This window comes from Ahaetulla prasina, chromosome 7 (genome assembly GCF_028640845.1).
Source record: "Ahaetulla prasina isolate Xishuangbanna chromosome 7, ASM2864084v1, whole genome shotgun sequence".
Taxonomy (NCBI): domain Eukaryota; kingdom Metazoa; phylum Chordata; class Lepidosauria; order Squamata; family Colubridae; genus Ahaetulla; species Ahaetulla prasina.
Genome location: NC_080545.1, coordinates 86,155,901 through 86,174,725, shown reverse-complemented (window position 1 = coordinate 86,174,725; position 18,825 = coordinate 86,155,901). Strand labels below are relative to the sequence as shown.

Below are 18,825 nucleotides of genomic sequence, written 5' to 3'. Positions count from 1 at the left end.
AACAGGACGTGATGATGTCCAGGTAGGTAGGCAGAGCCTCCCACAGCCACCGTGACTGGTTTGCCCGAACCGGATACAACCAGCTGAATACCACCACTGATCTGGATCCTCAGAGTCATCTGAATCAGGATGCAAATGAGTATGGAATCTGTTCAAGACTGCTGAAAGGATTGTGTTGGAGATAGGTGGTATCTTACCTTTCCTGCTCTGTTGGGAAAAAAACCCCAAGAAAGTCTAGTTGCCCTTTGAAAAAAGCACCATGGAACACCATGACCTGGTTGATTGAGAATCTCCACGGACAACAGTTTAAAACAGGGGTCTCCAACTTTGGCAACTTGAAGACTTCAACTCCCAGAATTCCTCAGCCAGCTTTGCTTCTACCTCAGCTAGCTTTGCTGGCTGAGGAATTCTGGGAGTTGAAGTCCACAAGTCTTCAAGTTGCCAAGGTTGGAGACCTCTGGTTTAAGATATCTAAATCCTTCTAGCTTATCTCCCATTAATCATGTCTTCTGTAGGCTAAATGTATCCAGATCCTTTCACCGTTCCTCATAGGACTTGGTTTCCCGATTCCCTCACCTTCTTGGTGTCCATTCTCTGAACCATCTCTGAACTTGTCAGTGTCCTTTTGGAGCTTGTGCTCAGAACAGGACACAATCGTGCTGAAATCTGATACTTCGTGTTGCTGTCTGTCTTACTATAATGAAGAAAAAATGATGAAACGAAGTCAGATATTTTTTTTTACAGGAAGCCTAACAAGCATTAAGGAAGATGCCTGCCAACATGGCACTTCCCATGAATTAATATATCTGAGAAATGTTAAGCCCAAGAAACTAATACATAAATGCTAGGGGCAGAAGAAGCCATACAAATCTTTTTTTCCCCAAGCTTGCTGTACTGTTGAAAGCTTTCATGTCAGAAAATTGTGATGGGAGCCCAAGGGTCACACATCATAAGGCACCTTAGACTTCTTCTTGGAAACGGCTCGTAAGCGTTGAAGGTCTTTTGGCCCAAATAGCCCAAAGCACTTATTTTCTAACTGACAAACACTCTATCTGGGTCATCTGTGCAATTGAGTTGTCAGAGGCACCTTCAGACTTTCTCTCTCCTCAGAGAGAGAGAGGGAAAAAAAATCTGAATGAGGGAAATAGAAGATTGAATATGTTTCAATGACAGAATAACAGGATTGGAAGGGACCTTGGAGGTCCTCTGGTCCAACCCCTGCTCAAGTGGGAAACCCTATAACATTTCAGACAAATTGTTGTCTAATCTCTTAAAAACCTCCAGCGTTGGAGCACTCACAACCTCTGGATGCAGGTTGTTCCACCGATTAATTGTTCTAACTGTCAGGAAATTTCTCCTTAGTTCTAGGTTGCTTCTCTCCTTGATGAGTTTCCAGCCATTGTTTCTGGTCCTGCCTTCAGGATCTTTGGAAAATAGGTTGACCCAGGGGTAAAATCCACTTACCTTCGCTACTGGTTTGGGAACGGGAGTGCGTGGGAGTGTGCGCACTGCGCAGGCTGTGCGCACATGGACCTCTTCTGCGCATGCACAGAGCCTTCTGTGCATGTGCAGAGGGTGGGCGGAGCCTCCTGCCACCAGCGCTACTGGTTCAGCGAGCTAGATAGAATCGAGTGGATTTCACCCCTGGGTTGACCCCCCCCTCTTCTTTGCGGCAGCTGCTCAAATATTGGGACGTTCTTATAATGTCACTCCCGTAGTCCTTCTTTTTATATTGAAAGACTTTTTGATTTGTGAGGTTTGTTGAACTGGAAAAGGGTTCCTCTGAATAGGATAACAAAGTATGGATAAATAGCAATTAAGCCTGAGGCAAAATATTGGGTCACATATCATTCCTGGATCAGGAATGGCTGTAGTTCATATGGAAATTTTGCATAGCATATCCACGAATGGTTATGCTTTGAGGATTTTCTTAATGCAAGCAATAACTATAGGTTACTGGTTTTTTGTCTTATGATTCTATACTATTGATTGTTAGAATTAATGTCAAGATCATTAGGTAGACGACATCAAGGAATCAGCTCCATAGGAATTGTTAAAACTGTTTTTATTGGGATTGGCTATAATAACAGAATCACGGTTGTACCTCCTCTCCTGCTTATAGCTAATAGAGTTGGAATGGACCATTGAGGTCTTCTAGTCCAACCCCCTGCTCAAGCAGGACACCCAACACCATTTCAGACAGGTGATTATCCAGTCTTTTCTTAAAAACCTCCAGTTTTTAAGAAGTTGCACCAACAACTTCTGAAGACAAGCTGTTCCACTAGTTAATTGTCCTCACTGTTAGGACGTTTCTCCTTAATTCCAGGTTGCTTCTCTCCTTGGTTAGTTTCCATCCATTGTTTCTTGTCCTGCCCACTGGTGCATTGGAAAATAAGTTGACACCCGCCCCCTCCCCGCGTTCTTTGTGGTAGCCTCTCAAATACTGGAATTGCTGTCTAGTCTCTTCTTAAAAGCCTCCAGTGAGGCATTGGGAATTATTAGAATTAGGGAAGTGTCTGAGCTGCTTCAGAATGTTATCTGGCTGTTGTAGAATTAAAATATGTTTCATTCTTCATCATTCTGGAGATGGATATTGCATATCATTGCCAAGGTCATCTTCCTTGCTCTCTACATTTGTGGACCCCTTGAAAATAATTTAGAATAAGACTTATTGTTCATTGAAACAGCTCAACTTCTTTTAACCTTCCATGAGGGCCTAAACAAATTGTCCCTGTCAGATAGTCATAATAACATTAATGACTCATCCCTTAAAATAACAGCATTTTTACTCATTTTTATATAGATGCCTGAGAAAGATGGGGTTCTTTAAAGAATAGCAAAGAGGTCTTGAGGTTTGAAGCATTTCTTCCAAAACATTTTTCTTATGAGGCATAACTCCACTGACTAGGATGTACAAGCAAAATGTAAAATGGTTGAAAGGAGAACTTGAGTAATGATAAACTCTTGATATATGCAGTGCATTACCCTATGAAACTATTTATAGTGATAACTGGAGGATCTAGGGAAGAAACTGAGATGCTTCCAGCTCTTGTTCCTTGCTCATTTTAAGTAGACATGTCAAAGAGACCTTCTAACAAAGAAGTTTTGGCACAAGATTTTGGTCCATCCTTGCCTCTGGAAATCCAAGCCATCTAAAATTAGGATCAGTAAATATTTCATTAGTTTATCAAAATATAAAATACAGAAATACAAAGAAAAATGGCCATAATGGGGAAATAGAGGAGGAAAGGGGAAAAGAAAAAGAAAAGCTTTGATTTCCGACTCTTTTTGGAACAGTAGAATAAGGTGAAACCTCAACTTTTTTCTTTTATATAATAATACAGTATATACTAGTCATTTCCATAACAACAAACCTATCTAATCAGCAAAATCCGAAATCAAAGTTTCACTTTTTTTTTCCATCGAAAGCACAAATTCCAAAAGTGAATTCCAAGTACAAGCAAAGTTGTGTTCTGTTCTTTAACCAAACCAGTAAATTTAGCCATCTGTTAAGTCAATTGACTTTTGCATCCATTCATCCATTGTGGGAATCAAAGTGTCCTTTCATTTTTGCGCATAGGGTATTCTTGCTGCTGTCAACATATGTATCATCAAAGTTCCATTTTTTCCCCAAGTTCTTTATCCATTAATCCCAACCAGTCTAAAAGTATGCATAAATTCTGCTTCCATCTATCATGGAGGCCCATTATAGTGTAATTGGAATGCTGAAAACTAGTTTGTGCAGATTAAAACAAGCTGATATGGCTTCTGCTTTATCTTGATTCTCCATTTCTTCTTCCATGTCAGGCTATCCTGCCTGGTTTCTGCAGCATGCAGAAAAGTCTTGAGCTTTTAAAAGAGCAGATATCTAACCACCTTCACCATCCTGCCAATGTTGCAGGTTAATTTGAGGACAGACAGAAACCAGGCAGTTCAGTTCCTCCAGTAACATTATTAGCAAGGAAAGAGTTGGCGAGTTGGTAAGCACAGATATTACCTGTGCCTGCAGCTCATCCATCAAATAATTCCCTTTAAAAATAGTTAAGTAGCAAGTGCTTGGTGGTAGAAGTCAAGGAAGCCTCTGGGCAAGAAGACATACTTTGAATAACTGGCTAGATTAAGCTGAAATAAGTAATTAGTTTCATGTTTCAATTTGGTATCTTTCCGATCGGAGTCAATGAACAGAATAGGAGCACCACCTGCTATAATACTGACACAGCTAAGCAGCTGTTTGCCACTCATCCATCCCTTGGATGGGACATCGGTGAGTCCTGAAGAAGAGATAATCTTTCATGTTATGTTCCATTTTTAATTGGGAGCCATAGCAGGAGCTACCAGAGGATGCAAGACTCTCTCCAAGTTTGCAGTCACTTTCTAATTGTTCCTGTAGCATGAGAGGCTGGAACTAGAGTTTAGCTAGAGGTGGGAGAGTTTCCTAGAGATAAAAATGGTAGGGGACTTTATATCTACTTTATCTTGATATATCAAAATATCCACTGAAAACAATACTTAAGACTGCCCTATGTTGTGACCCAGACCCAAGTAGGTAGTAATAAACTTAGTCCATGGAAAACAAACGTTATTCGAACAGCTGGGAATTACTTCATTCCCAGCGTTGTTCAACTCAAAGGAAAACAAATGCCTCCCAACACAAATTCCTCAGTTATCTAGCAAACCTTATTCCAATTAGGCAAACTGCTAAAGGCTGTTCCTGGCAAACTTCCAGAAGCCACAAAAACAAAGACGGACACAAAGCAGAAGACGAAGCAGAAGACGCAGCTACAACATTGTTTTCCAGCAAAGCTGAAACACCGGTGCTGGTCTGTTTTAAGCCTTATGAGAGGGGACAATCATCTCTTGGCCCTACTCCCGAGCTGTCCTCTCTGCTTGAGCTGCTCTTGCCTTCTGGCAGCTCTTCTCATGCGTTCATTAGGAACAGGCTCCTCCTGTTCCTCTGCCTCACTACTATCAGGCTCTGGAGTCCGCACCTCAGTTCTCGATGGCCCTGGCCTCATTTCAGCCTCATCGCTGTCCGACTCTGTTGCCAGCTCCATAGGCTGGTGACAGACCACAACACCCTATAGCTTTAACCTTTGATGTATATCAGAGCAGCAGAATAGAGATGGAAAGCAGGAACCAGGTGATCCCCTCCCATCTTCCAGGAGATCAGGAAGGAAACAACTGGGTGAATAGGGATGATGCATCTGACCCAAAAATATGATTGTCAGCTATGAGGAAGCTTCTGCTCAAGTGGTGGTTTTTTTTTTTTATTTGAATTTATATCCTGCCCTTCTCCGAAGACTCAGGGCGGCTTACACTGTATTAAGCAATAGTCTTCATCCATTTGTATATTATATACAAAGTCAACTTTATTGCCCCCAACAATCTGGGTCCTCATTTTACCTACCTTATAAAGGATGGAAGGCTGAGTCAACCTTGGGCCTGGTGGGACTTGAACTTGCAGTAATTGCAAGCAGCTGTGTTAATAACAGACAGACTTAGTCTGCTGAGCCACCGGTTGCCCCCGGTTCGTACCAGTTCTATAGAACCAGTAGTAAAACCGGCGGGAGGCTCCGCCCACTGACCCAAACATCATCAAAACTCTTCTACGCATGTGCAGAAGTTTCTGCGCATGTGCAGAAGAGCGTGCAAGCACCATACGAACCGGTAGTAAACGTAAGTAGAACCCAACCCTGTTCTGCTCAAACTATTGATTTGAATGAACAAACACAATCCAACCCTGTTCCTTCAGATTCAATTCCATGGCTCTTTTTTTTTTAAAATGTATCTCAGGAACTGAGCCTCCTCTCCTCCCGCCACCTTATAATTTTTTACTACCACTAAGCACACACACTGACACAAGCCCGACAACAGGATGATTTAGGTTCGTTCACGTGTCAAAGCCACAAAAGAAAGTAAAGGAGCCATTTTGTCATCCAGACCATGAAAAATCCACCTGTCATTTGGAATTTTGATTTATTGATTGTGCTGTATTTCTAGAATGTACTCTTGTTCCATTTCATTAAGAAACCGTGGATAATTTCACCCAACCATGTGATGCTGACAGTTGTATTGAGTTATGGATTGAGGGCTGTAAAGTAGATAGAACAGATCAAAATACTTATGTGTATCTGTTTTTAGAAACAGAATATATATACATGCACATTCATGATTTTCCTGAATCAAAAAAACAGAAATGGGGAATTGGTCAAATAAAACTGATTGCGCCAATTCAGTTTGATCGAATAAAATTGATTGTGCCAATTTAGTGTTATTACTAAAATTACTATTCAGTAATAATAATACTAAACAGATACAACAGGTAAAACATCCAAGCAAAGTGCAGAGTTTCTAATAATCAGTTATTGGTGCTAGAAACTGACTTTTCACCTTTTTCTTTCCTTTTTTTAAAAAAAATGTTGCTCTTCTATGTACCACATTTTTCGGAGTGTAAGACGCACTGGAGTATAAGATGCACCTTAGTTTTTGGGGAGGAAAATAAGAAAAAAGCTGATTGGCAGGTGGATTGGCCTCCCGGAATACCCCCAATCAGCTGTTCCCAGAGGTGAATTTTAGCAACAGGTTCCTTGGTTGTGAGCTCTGTGCCTTGCTTTTTTTTTTTTTTTTGGCTTTTTTTCCTGCTTCTGAAAGCCTCTAAAACAGAACTTCAGAAAAAAAGCCTCTGAAGCTCTGTTTGGGAGCTTCTTTTTTGAAGCTCTATTTGGGAGCTTCTTTTCTGAAGCTCTATTTTTTTTTTTTTTTTGTTTACATTTATACCCCGCCCTTCTCCGAAGACTCAGGGCGGCTTACAGTGTATAAGGCAATAGTCTCATTCTATTTGTATATTTTTACAAAGTCAACTTATTGCCCCCCCAACAATCTGGGTCCTCATTTTACCTACCTTATAAAGGATGGAAGGCTGAGTCAACCTTGGGCCGGGCTTGAACCTGCAGTAATTGCAGGCTTTGTGTTCTTAATAACAGGCTGTACCAGCCTGAGCTATCCGGCCCCTGATTTGGGGGCTTCTTTTCTGAAGCTCTGTTTGAGGGCTTCTTTTCTGAAGCTTCTTTCAGCCTCTGAAATCTCTGTTTGAGAAGCTGGGTGGGGCTACATTCGGAGTATAAGACATACCCAGATTTTCACCCTCTTTTTTTGGGGAAAAAGGTGCGTCTTATACTCCAAAAAATACAGTTCTTTGAAAACGTTTTCTCAATGTATTGCTTTTCAGATGTATTGCGCAAGTAGATGGCAAAATGTCTTTATTGTGAATGATGGCATCTGTAATTGGACACATGTAGAAAGTAATATTTTTATGCGTACGTTAGTCCTCAACGTACGACCACAATTGAACCCAAAACTTCCATGGCTAAGCAAGCTCACTTGTTAAGTGAGCTGTGCTTGCCACAGTTGTTAAGTGAATCACTGCAGTATTTAAGGTAGTAACGGTTGAGTGAATTTGGCTTCCCCATTGACTTTGCTTGTCAAAAGATTGCAAAAGGTGGGGTCGAGGACCTGTATACTGCACCAATCAAGAAGAGGGCTGTGAAAATATTTGCAGATCCCTCGCATCCTGGACATAAACTGTTTCAACTCCTACCCTCAAAACGACGCTATAGAGCACTGCACACCAGAACAACTAGACACAAGAACAGTTTTTTCCCGAAGGCCATCACTCTGCTAAACAAATAATTCCATCAACACTGTCAGACTATTTACTGAATCTCCACTACTATTAATCGTTTCATAGTTCCCATCACCAATCTCTTTCCACTTATGACTGTATGACTATAACTTGTTGCTGGCAATCCTTATGATTTATATTGATATATTGACCATCAATTGTGTTGTAAATGTTGTACCTTGATGAACTTATCTTTTCTTTTATGTACACTGAGAGCATATGCACCAAGACAAATTCCTTGTGTGTCCAATCACACTTGGCCAATAAAATTCTATTCTATTCTATTCTATTCATTGACTTTGCTTGTCAAAAGATTGCAAAAGGTGGGGTCTAGGACAACTCGCCATGGCCAACTCACCATGGGACAGTTTGCCATGGGACAAGAGTTACACTAATATTGAAGAAATAGTCTAATAGAATCATTAAAGGAAGGATGCCAAAAAAAAAGACAAAAGAAAATGTGAATAACAAAAATTAAAATATTTTTTAAATTATTTTTTAAATAGTTAAATTGAATTGTTGAATTGTCCTGGAGCAAGTTGTCCCATGGAGAACTGGGCATGGTGAGTTGTCCCGTAGGAATAGAATAATAGAATGGAATGGAATGGAATGGAATAGAATAGAATAGAATAGAATAGAATAGAATAGAATAGAATAGAATAGAATAGAATAGAATAGAATAGAATTAATAATAGAAATAATAGAATAGAATAACAGAATTGGAAGGGACCTTGGAGGTCTTCTAGCCCAACCCCCTGCTTAGGCAGGAAACCCTATACCATTTCAAACCCTACAGTTGACCATGGCAAGTTCACTCTGACAAGTCCCATTCCGCAAAAGGTGATCACATGACCCCAAGATCCTGCGTATGAATGCGCTATTTAAAAGATATCATAAATACATGCCAGTTGCCAAGCATCTGAATTTTGATCAGGTGGGGATGCTGCAATGACCATAAGTGTGAAAAATGGTCATAAATCACATTTCCTGGTGTTGTTGTAACGTCAAATGTTCGCTAAATGAATGGTTGTAAGTTGAGGACTACCAATAATCAGAGATAGCACCTGTTGTCTTACAGACATAAACCCCTGTTTTTGCAAAAGAAACTCTGGGATTTTTTAATTATGAACTAGTGAATAGGATTGATAAATCTGCAAAACTTGAAAAGCCAAGGGGCAACACAAGAAGAAAATTTGCAGCTGGTTTGCACAATCTTTTTAGACATATATTCCATATATCATCTTAAGAAAATACTCAGATCCTGAATTTATTTTTTTATCTTTGTTAATTGTATCTTCAAACTTCGTAGAGACAGATTTACAGCTCTGGAAGCTGCAGAAGTGAATTTGAGGTCTAATATTAAGAGTGTTTACTTGAACTCTTTTGAGAGTGAATGATTCATTCAACTAAAATGTTCTTAACAAGATTTTGCCTCTCCTGCTGCTGATGGATGAACAGATCATAACGCATGAAAAAACATTCTTATTAGAGTTTATCGGTTCTTTCTTTGATGCTGCTAAAAGCTGAGAGCCATGATATGTTTTCATTTCTTTCTTTTTTGTAACAAATTAAATACACCAAGTGTTGAATCACCGTCAGTAAAGATTTAAGTCAATTTTCTCTGTTGCCAGGAGAAAATGGGGGGAAAAATAGTATATATTATCCTGAGGAAAAATAGTATATATTATCCTGAGGAAATCTGGGATATGACTAGTGATGAAATAAAATGTGAGACTGTACTATGAGGAAAAAATAACCGAATTAACCGTTATGAATTTTCTTACATGGTTTTGAATTTTTGTTCTTTAAATTTAATTTCTATTTTCTCTAAAATTAAGTTTTACAGAACCAATTATGGTTTCTGTTGATTTTAAGTGTTGTTTGCAAAATTCAAAAAGGATCAGTTGTCAAATCTCTAATCCAAAACATGCCCATAGTTGAAATTTTACGTAATTGAAACTGCAATGTATGTGAGAACAGATCCAAAGCACATATGTCATATGTTTAGTTTAGCATGGAAACCATTCAAAACAAATACAAAAAATATAAATTTGACTGGGAATGGCAGTCTATTCCATCTTCTATGGTTCATTAAAGGGTAGATTTACAAATTGTGTTTTTTTTTAAAAAAAATCTGCCTCTATCCATAAAATAAAGACTTGTTCATTAACACAAATTTTCCCTAATCTGTTGAATTTTAACAGCCTAAATTGTCTTTGTGTTCCAGTTCGATATATCAAATGGCTTTCAAATTGGAGAAATAAGATGAACTGAGAATTTATTTGTACTCCTTTAAACCATTTGGGCTATTATGTCTCTTAAACTCACCAGATATATTTTTCTTTCCTATAGCTCTCGTTGTACGTTTCCTGACCAAGCGGTTCATATGGGAGTATGACCCCACTCTTGGTGAGTTTTTTTTGTCCTGTTGTATCCTGTTGTGTCCTGCTATTATTATCTTTGTTAAGCCGCCCAGAGTCACTGAGAATTGGGTTGGATGGCCATATAAATTTTCTTAAATAAATAAAAATAATATACCATCACAGACATATGTGCTACGTCATTAGAACAGTCTTGAAATATAACCTTTGCATGTAGCATGTAGGGAATGGGACAACTCACCATGGCTGACTCGTCGCAGCCAACTCATCATGGCCAACTCACGGGCCAACTTGCCATGGCCAACTCGCCGCTGAACAACTCGCTGCAGGACAATTTAATTATTTAAAATAAATAAAAATTATTTTAATTTTTGCTATTTTCATTTCATTCTGTCCCTCTATTTGCCTCCTTTCTTTAATTATTCTATTCCACAATTTCTTTTATATTAGTGTAACTCTTGTCCTGCAGCGAGTTAGCCATGGCAAGTTGGCAATGGCAAGTTGGCTACAGTGAGTTGACCGTGACGAGTTAGCCATGGTGAGTTGACCATGGTGAGTTGACAGTGGCGAGTTGGCCATGGTGAGTTGGCCGTGGTGAATTGTCATAGACCCTAGCATGTAGGTTCAATCTCCAGCATATTTCCATTCAAGAAGCTACTAGTGATTGTGGAAAAGACACATACCCAAAATCCTAGAGAGTTACCAACAAACTGAACAAACAGTATTATGAACCAATAGCCTGATTTTTGTGCTGGCATTTAAGACTGTGTTTCCATTTTGGCAGTCAAATTGCAAAAAGTAAGCTTAATGTAAGCAGACTTCATTAACCATAATTATATTGTTAACATAACAAAGCAAAATAGCCAAGCAATTTCGTAAAAAAACAACTACCCTAAATTCACAGATTTTAAACATTTTGAGCCAGTCTTTGGACTGCACAACTTTCACTCTTGAGTCTAATGCAATCTCTTCAATATTATTTAAAAATGAGAGTACTGTAGAAAATTTTGCTTGGTGCAGGGGTGAGTGAAATGCCCCCTGAAATCATCTTTAATTTTTTTGGATAGGGAAAGCATTGATTGAAATTATTTTTTAAAATTACTTTTTATTAAAGGCTTTAACAATAGTAAAAAAAAAATTAAACCATCTGAAATCCAAGAGTAACAAAAGAATAGAAAGAAAGAAAAGGAAAAAATGCATACAGAAAAAAAAAGGAAAGAATGGTTAAAGTGACTTCTGATCTTCTTTATTTAAAAAAAAGGCAAGCAAATTTAATATCAGTCTATCTCCTTTGATATGACATTACATAAATGACTTCTTCTCATATCTCAATGGTTCAATATCCATAAACCATTCCCCAATTATTAATGTTTCTGTCCTGGATTAGCAAAAAGTCCATAAAAGGTTCTCAGAACATTATAAATGTATTTCTTGTTTTTACCCTGATCAAGCAGGTCAACTTTATACTCATTTCCTTTCCTCCCATCATTCTTAATCTTTGCTTCATTAAGATGCTGTCATAAGATCTGATTTCCATCCAAATTTTCTTGGGAATTTCTTCCCAGCTTTAATAGTTCTCTCTTTTGCAAATCCAGTAATGGAACATTATTCAGGTCATTTTTCATCTCTTGGCTTATCATCTGTATTCCAACTTTAGTTTTCATTTCTGTGCTATAGCTCACAACTTCTATTTTATTTTCTAGTATTCATATTCTTCTTCTTTGCCTCTTATGTATTTTTTCTTTAAGATCTTTTTCAAATAGTGTATTCATATAAGTAGATATGGTTGCTACCGGTTTGCACCAGTTTGGGTAAACCGGTAGCGGCGGCAGGAGCTCCACCCACCTGCCCAGATGTCAGCAAAAACACTCTGTGCATGCTCAGAAGCACCACGCACTCACAAAGTGAGTGTGCTCCCAATAGCGAACCAGTAGTGAAGAAAATTGAAACCCACTACTGAGATATGGTTGCTGTTCTTGCAGCTGTGAATTTCTTTCCCTTTTCTTCAAAAATCCTTTGAAATGTCTCCAGTGGAATACCTTTGTCTGTCATTTTTGCAAGTTTCACTGCTGGTCATCAAATTCAAAAATAAAATTGTAAATCAAGGACTGCGCTTAAATGCAACTCACCTTCCTCGTGACTAGCAGAAGCACAGGGTAAATGAGACAACCAATATGTGAACGTAAGCCTAATTACATAACATAACATAACATCAGAGTTGGAAGGGACCTTGGAGGCCTTCTAGTCCAACCCCCTGCCCAGGCAGGAAACCCTATACCATCTCAGTCAGATGGTTATCCAACATTTTCTTAAAAATTTCCAGTGTTGGAGCATTCACAACTTCTGAAGGCAAGTCGTTCCACTTATTAATTGTTCTAACTGTCAGGAAATTTCTCCTTAGTTCTAAGTTGCTTCTTTCTTTGACCAGTTTCCACCCATTGCTTCTTGTTCTACCCTCAGGTGCTTTGGTGAACAGCCTGACTCCCTCTTCTTTGTGGCAGCCCCTAAGATATTGGAACACAGCTATCATGTCTCCCCTAGTCCTTCTTTTTGTTAAACTAGACATACCCAGTTCCTGCAACCGTTCTTCATATGTTTTATCCTCCAGTCCCTAATCATCTTTGTTGCTCTTCTCTGCACTCTTTCTAGAGTCTCAACATCTTTTTACATCGTGGCGACCAAAACTGGATGCAATATTCCAAGTGTGGCCTTACCAAGGCATTATAAAGTGGCACTAACACTTCACGTGATCTTGATTCTATCCTCTGTTTATGCAGCCCAGAACTGTGTTGGCTTTTTAACAGCTGCTGCACACTGCTGGCTCATATCTAAATGGTTATCCACTAGGACTCCAAGATCCCTCTCACAGGTACTACTATTGAGCAAGGTACCACATATACGGTACTGGTGCATTTTGTTTTTGGCCTAAATGTAGAACCTTACTTTTTTCACTGTTGAATTTCATTTTGTTAGATAGCGCCCAATGTTCAAGTCTGTCAAGATCTTTCTGTAACTTGAGCCTATCTTCTGGAGTGTTGGCTATTCCTGCCAGCTTGGTGTCATCTGCAAATTTGATGAGTTCCCCATCTATCCCTCGTCCAAGTCATTGATGAAGATGTTGAAGAGTACTGGGCCTAAAACAGAGCCTTGGGGTACTCCACTGCATACTTCCTCCTTGTGGATGTAGTTCCGTTGAGGACTACACGTTGAGTGCGGTTGGTCAGCCAATTACGAATCCATCTGGTGGTGGTGCTGTCTAACCCACATTTTTCTACTTTATCTAGTAGTAGGTTATGGTCTACTTTATCAAATGCTTTACTGAAGTCCAAGTAAATTATATCGACAGCATTCCTCTGGTCTACTAATTTTGTCATTTTGTCAAAGAATGCGATAAGATTAGTCTGGCATGATCTGTTTTTGACAAACCCATGTTGGCTTTTGGTTATTACTTTGTTTGCTTCTAGGTGTTCGGTGATTCGTTGCTTGATTATCTTTTCCAGAATCTTCCCCGGTATTGAGGTCAGACTGATAGGTCTGTAGTTTCCTGGATCTGTTTTTTTTCCTTTTTTGAAGATGGGAACTACATCAGCTCTTTTCCAGTCCTCTGGCAGCTCCCCTGTGCTCCAGGATCTTTGAAAGATATAGTTCAGTGGTTCTGAGATTCATACTATATTTATTTATTTGGTTAAAATTAAGTACCTGCCTATTGCACAAGCTATCTGCCTCTGGGCAGCATACAACAAGAGTTAAAAACAAAGCTAAAACAATAACTGAAAACAAACACAAAAACAAATAAGACTGTAAGACAATGAATTAGTAATCGCATGGGCTTCTTATTTCCGTGGGATTCCCCAGGCCTGCTTGAAAAACTATCTTTTAAGGACTCACTGAAGGCCAATTGGATTGGGGCCAATCTAACTTGTTCCAAAGTGTGGGTGCTGTGACAGAAATAGCTTGCCTCTTGAGTCCCTTAAGATAGAATTCTTTAGCAGAAGAGATCCAGTGGTGGAATATAGCTGGTTCAGGCTGGTTTGCACGAACCGGTAGATAAATTGCTGGGTGGCCCCGCTCCACTCCTTGCAGGAGTCCCCATGCACCCCATTTTGGTAAGTGCAGGGAGGTCTACTAGGCCCAAAATGGGCTGTGGGGGGCACGCCACACCCACACATACACACACACACACATGGCCTGTTTTCGCTCCTAGGAGGCTGCAGGGAGGCCTACTAAACCCAAAACCGAGCACAGGGGGGTGGTGCCCCCCCCGGTGGCCCATTTTTGCTCCCAGGGGGGTGCAGGAGGCCAACTACTGCCTATCATACCCCCTGGCCATGCCCACCATGGCCACGCCCATCCATCAATAGGGCACAGAACTGGTTGTTAAATTATTTGAATCCCACCACTGAAGAGACCCATAATATTCCCCTCCTGCCAGACCTGATGGGATGGGTAGATGTAATTGTGGAGAGGTGCCCCTTGCCATGTGAAGCTTTAAAAGTCAAAAACAGGACCTTAAAGAACCCAGAAGCAAATCGGCAACCAATACAGTTGCAAAGCAGAGTTTTAACCTGTATTGTTCTAGACACACTCATAACTACTTGTACCGCTGCACTTTCCACTAGTGAAAGCTTCTAAATATTTTTCAAGGGCAGCCACCTATAAAGTGTGTCCCGGTAGTCCATTCTTGAGGTCACCAGGGCGTGAGTAACTGTAAGTGAACATGAACCAGGAATGGGTGCAACTGGCACACCACACATATATAGTATAAATGTGGAAGAAATGGATTTTTCTTAACCCTAAATTGGCTTGGCATATGATTTTACTCAGTTTGTTAAGAGCAGAGTACAACGTCCAATCTAAAACTCCTCCTACTAACAATGCCATAAACTGACACTGTAATGAAAACCACCCCAATTTTTCTGTAGCTAGCCAAGCCACATGCTATTAAAGTATTCTTTCTTGGTGATACGCTAGCCAATGCAACTTTGAACTGATGTAACCCCAACAAGCCAATAGTTAAATTTCGAGTATGATACAATATAAATTCATCCCTAAGGGGCAGGGAACAATCTAGATTTAAAAGAAAATACTTATATCCCTCCCTTCTTGATGATTCAGATTCTCCAAGTTGCTCTAAACCCAAACGAACTGGCTCTTGAAATGGCGGTCTACTTGAAAATGAATAGCGGCTTAGAGTAATCGATTATAGTCACGATTTGTCTCATTTTTTTTCCTGGCAATTCTTTTAGACTCCAAGCATATGGCACTGACATCCACAAATTAAATATAATTTAACTGATTTGTGAAAGGCTGCCAGAGTCACTAGAAATAAGCCAATGTTTAAGCTACCAAGAGCTCTTTTTTTTGGCAATGATATGTACAGTATGTGTATATGTATGTGTTGTTTTCTTAAATGTCAGCTTGAAATGTCCCTTTGACTTTTATAACTGCAAGTATTGCAAACTGTGGAGAGGCAAATAGCTGTAGTCATCCAGGAGATTCTTGTGGCTTTCAAAGACACTACTACACAGATACCAGAATGTGAAACCTAGCTTGTGAAGGGATGAGATGGCTGTGGCCTCTGTAGAGCAGCCTCTCTGCTAGAGCTGAGTAGCTTGAGTTGCTTAACTCCATGTCCAGACTGACATTTATTATCTTCACATTTGTTCAAATCCTTCTTAAAGAGTGGTACCCAAAACTAGACACAATCCTTGAAGTAGGATCCGATCCAGAGGTAGGTTTCAGCAGGTTCTAACCAGTTCTGGAGAACTAGTAGCGGAAATTTTGAGTAGTCCAGAGAACCGGTAGTAAAAATTCTGACTGGCCCCGCCCCCATCTATTTTCTGCCTCCTGAATCCCAACTGATCGGGAGGAAATGGGAATTTTGCAGTAACTTTCCCCTGCCACGCCCATCAAGCCACACCCACAGAACCGGTAGTAAAAAAAATTGAAACCTACTACTGATCTGATCCATGCAGAGAAAGTTAAACTATGATTCCCTTTGATTTAGAAATGATACTTCTTGTTCTGTCACCCTCCGCAGTCTGGGAGACACGAGCGATGACTTAATTTTTTTTATTATTTTTTTTTTTAATAGAATTTATTGGCCAAGTGTGATTGGACACACAAGGAATTTGTCTTGGTGCATATGCTCTCAGTGTACATAAAAGAAAAGATACGTTCATCAAGGTACAACATTTACAACACAATTAGCCAGCAACTATCAGCTCTGGCAGCAAACTAGCGAGCGTCTGCCAAGTGTCTCTGTTATCTCTCTTGATGCCGATGAGTCAGCCAGGAAACCAGGAACAGACAGGACTTCAGCTCTAATTCTCTCCCTCTAAGCAGTTGATTTGCTTGCCACGAAGTGGTATAGCAGCCGTTGCTGCTTTTATATTGGGATGATCCAAGCGAGGGAGAGGAGGCACGTCTTGTTGAGCACATTTGGGTTGAGTTTGACCCTGTGGCTCCCGAGGACGTGGACAGGTTGTTGGGGAGGCTTCACGGCACGACATGTTTACTGGACCCGTGTCCTTCCTGGCTGGTACTGGCCACTCAGGCGGTGACACGAGGCTGGCTCCAGAGGATTATCAACGCTTGTTGGACGGGTCTTCCTGCCGCCTTGAAAGAGGCGGTGGTGAGACCCTCCTTAAGAAGCCCTCTTGGACCCAGCTATTTTGGGTAATTATCGTCCAGTCTCCAACCTTCGCTTTGTTGCGGTTGTAGAGAGTGCCGTGGCGCGACAGCTGCCCCAACACCTGGATGAAGATGTCTATCTAGACCTGCTCCAGTCCGGCTTCCGACCCGGATACAGCACGGAGACAGCTTTGGTCGCATTGGTGGATGATCTCTGGAGGCCAGGGACAGGGATATTCCTCTGCCCTGGTCCTATTAGACCTCTCAGCGGCGCTCGATACCATCGATCATGGTATCCTGCTGCGCCGGTTGGAGGATTGGGAGTGGGAGGCACCGTATATCGGTGGTTCTCCTCCTATCTCTTTGACCGTCGCAGACGGTGTTGACAGGGGGCAGAGGTCACCGCGAGGGGCCTCACTTGTGGGGTCCCACAGGGTCGATTCTCTCGCCTGCTGTTCAACATCTACATGAAGCCGCTGGGTGAGATCATCAGTGGTTTCGGGTGAGATACCAGCAGTACGCTGACGACACCCAGCTGTACTTTTCCACCCCGGACCACCCCAATGAAGTTGTCAAGTGCTGTCCCGGTGTTTGGAAGCTGTACGGGTCTGGATGGGGAGAAACAGGCTCAAGCTTAATCCTCCAAGACGGATTGGCTGTGGATGCCGGCACCGATTCAGTCAGCTGCAGCCGCGGCTGGCTGTTGGAGGCGAGTTACTGGCCCCAAAGGATAGGGTGCGCAACTTGGGTGTCCTCCTGGATGATCGGCTGTCGCTTGAAGACCATTTGACGGCCGTCTCCAGGAGGGCCTTCCACCAGGTTCGCCTGGTTCGCAGTTGCGCCTTCCTTGATCGGGATGCCTTATGCACAGTCACTCATGCGCGCCTGCTACCTCTCGCTTGGATTACTGTAATGCTCTCTACATGGGGCTCCCTTGAAGTGCGCTCGGAGGCTTCAGTTAGTCCAGAATGCAGCTGCTGGTTATAGAGGAGCTACGCGTAGCTCCCATGTAACACCGCCTCCTGCGCAGACTGCACTGGCTGCCTGTGGCCTTCCGGTGCACTTTAAGGTGTTGGTTATGACCTTTAAATCGCCCATGGCTTAGGACCTGGGTACTTACGGGACCGCCTGCTGTTACCACACGCCTCCCACCGACCCGCACGCCCCATAGAGAGGACTTCTCAGGGTGCCGCCCACCAAACAATGTCGGCTGGCGGCCCCAGGAAGGGCCTTCTCTGTGGGGGCTCCCACACTCTGGAACGAGCTTCCCCCGAGTTTACGCCAAATACCCGACCTTCGGACATTTCGTCGCGAACTCAAGACTCATCTTTTTATCCGCGCGGGGCTGGCTTAAATTGGGATTTTAATGTTTAAATTTATTTATTTTAAACGGGGTTTTTAGTATGGGAAATTTTAATCATTGGGCTAATTTAAAATAAGTTTTTTAAATCGTATTTTAAACTTATATATTGTATTGTCGGTTTTATTATGCCTGTACACCACCCTGAGTCCTTCGGGAGAAGGGCGGTATAAAAATCAAATAAAATAAATAAAATAAAATAAAAATTATATCCTGTGGGATGTGGCTCCATGACTCAGCACTTCCTAGGCCTGCCCCACCCTTGCTTCTGTTGTTCCCACCTCTCCTGCCTACAAAACCTAGGGTCCAGCCAGGCCTGACTGCCATCAGCCAGGTCTGGAGGCGTGGCCTGGGGGGAGGGAAAGAATCAGGGGACAGAGGCCTCGTTATCTCCTCCACCTGGCCTGCCTCTGGCTCCTGGAGTTGAGCCAGGGAAGCCGGTGCTCCAAAGTTAAGTCCTGATGGCCCTTCCCCCTCACTTTCCGAGTCACTTTCTGGCAGGGGCCCCAGCTCGGGTAGCACAGACACAACACTTCTGCTGATGCAGCCCAAAACTTTAGCTGACCTTTTGCAATTACCGGTACTTTAAAAAATTAAAAGTTGTCATGTAGGTAGCTTACAAAAACCCATTTTCTCTATAATTTTGATGATGGATACTCCTATTCACAGTCCATGTTTTCAACCAGGCAAACAAAATCTGTCATTTTTTAAAAGGAAAGAATATATAAAAAGCAATCATTCACCACCATCACCACTTTTTAGGAGGTATT

At 41.4% G+C, this 18,825-nt stretch overlaps 1 protein-coding gene across 1 annotated transcript in view; it reads left to right on the top strand.

Moving 5' to 3' along the window:
* RERG (RAS like estrogen regulated growth inhibitor) overlaps positions 1-18,825 on the top strand; it is a 163,300-nt gene that overhangs the window by 126,750 nt on the left and 17,725 nt on the right. The window contains exon 3 of the mRNA XM_058191444.1: positions 10,034-10,090. Coding sequence (XP_058047427.1) covers positions 10,034-10,090 — 57 coding nt within the window. The remainder of the gene's footprint in view (positions 1-10,033; positions 10,091-18,825) is intronic.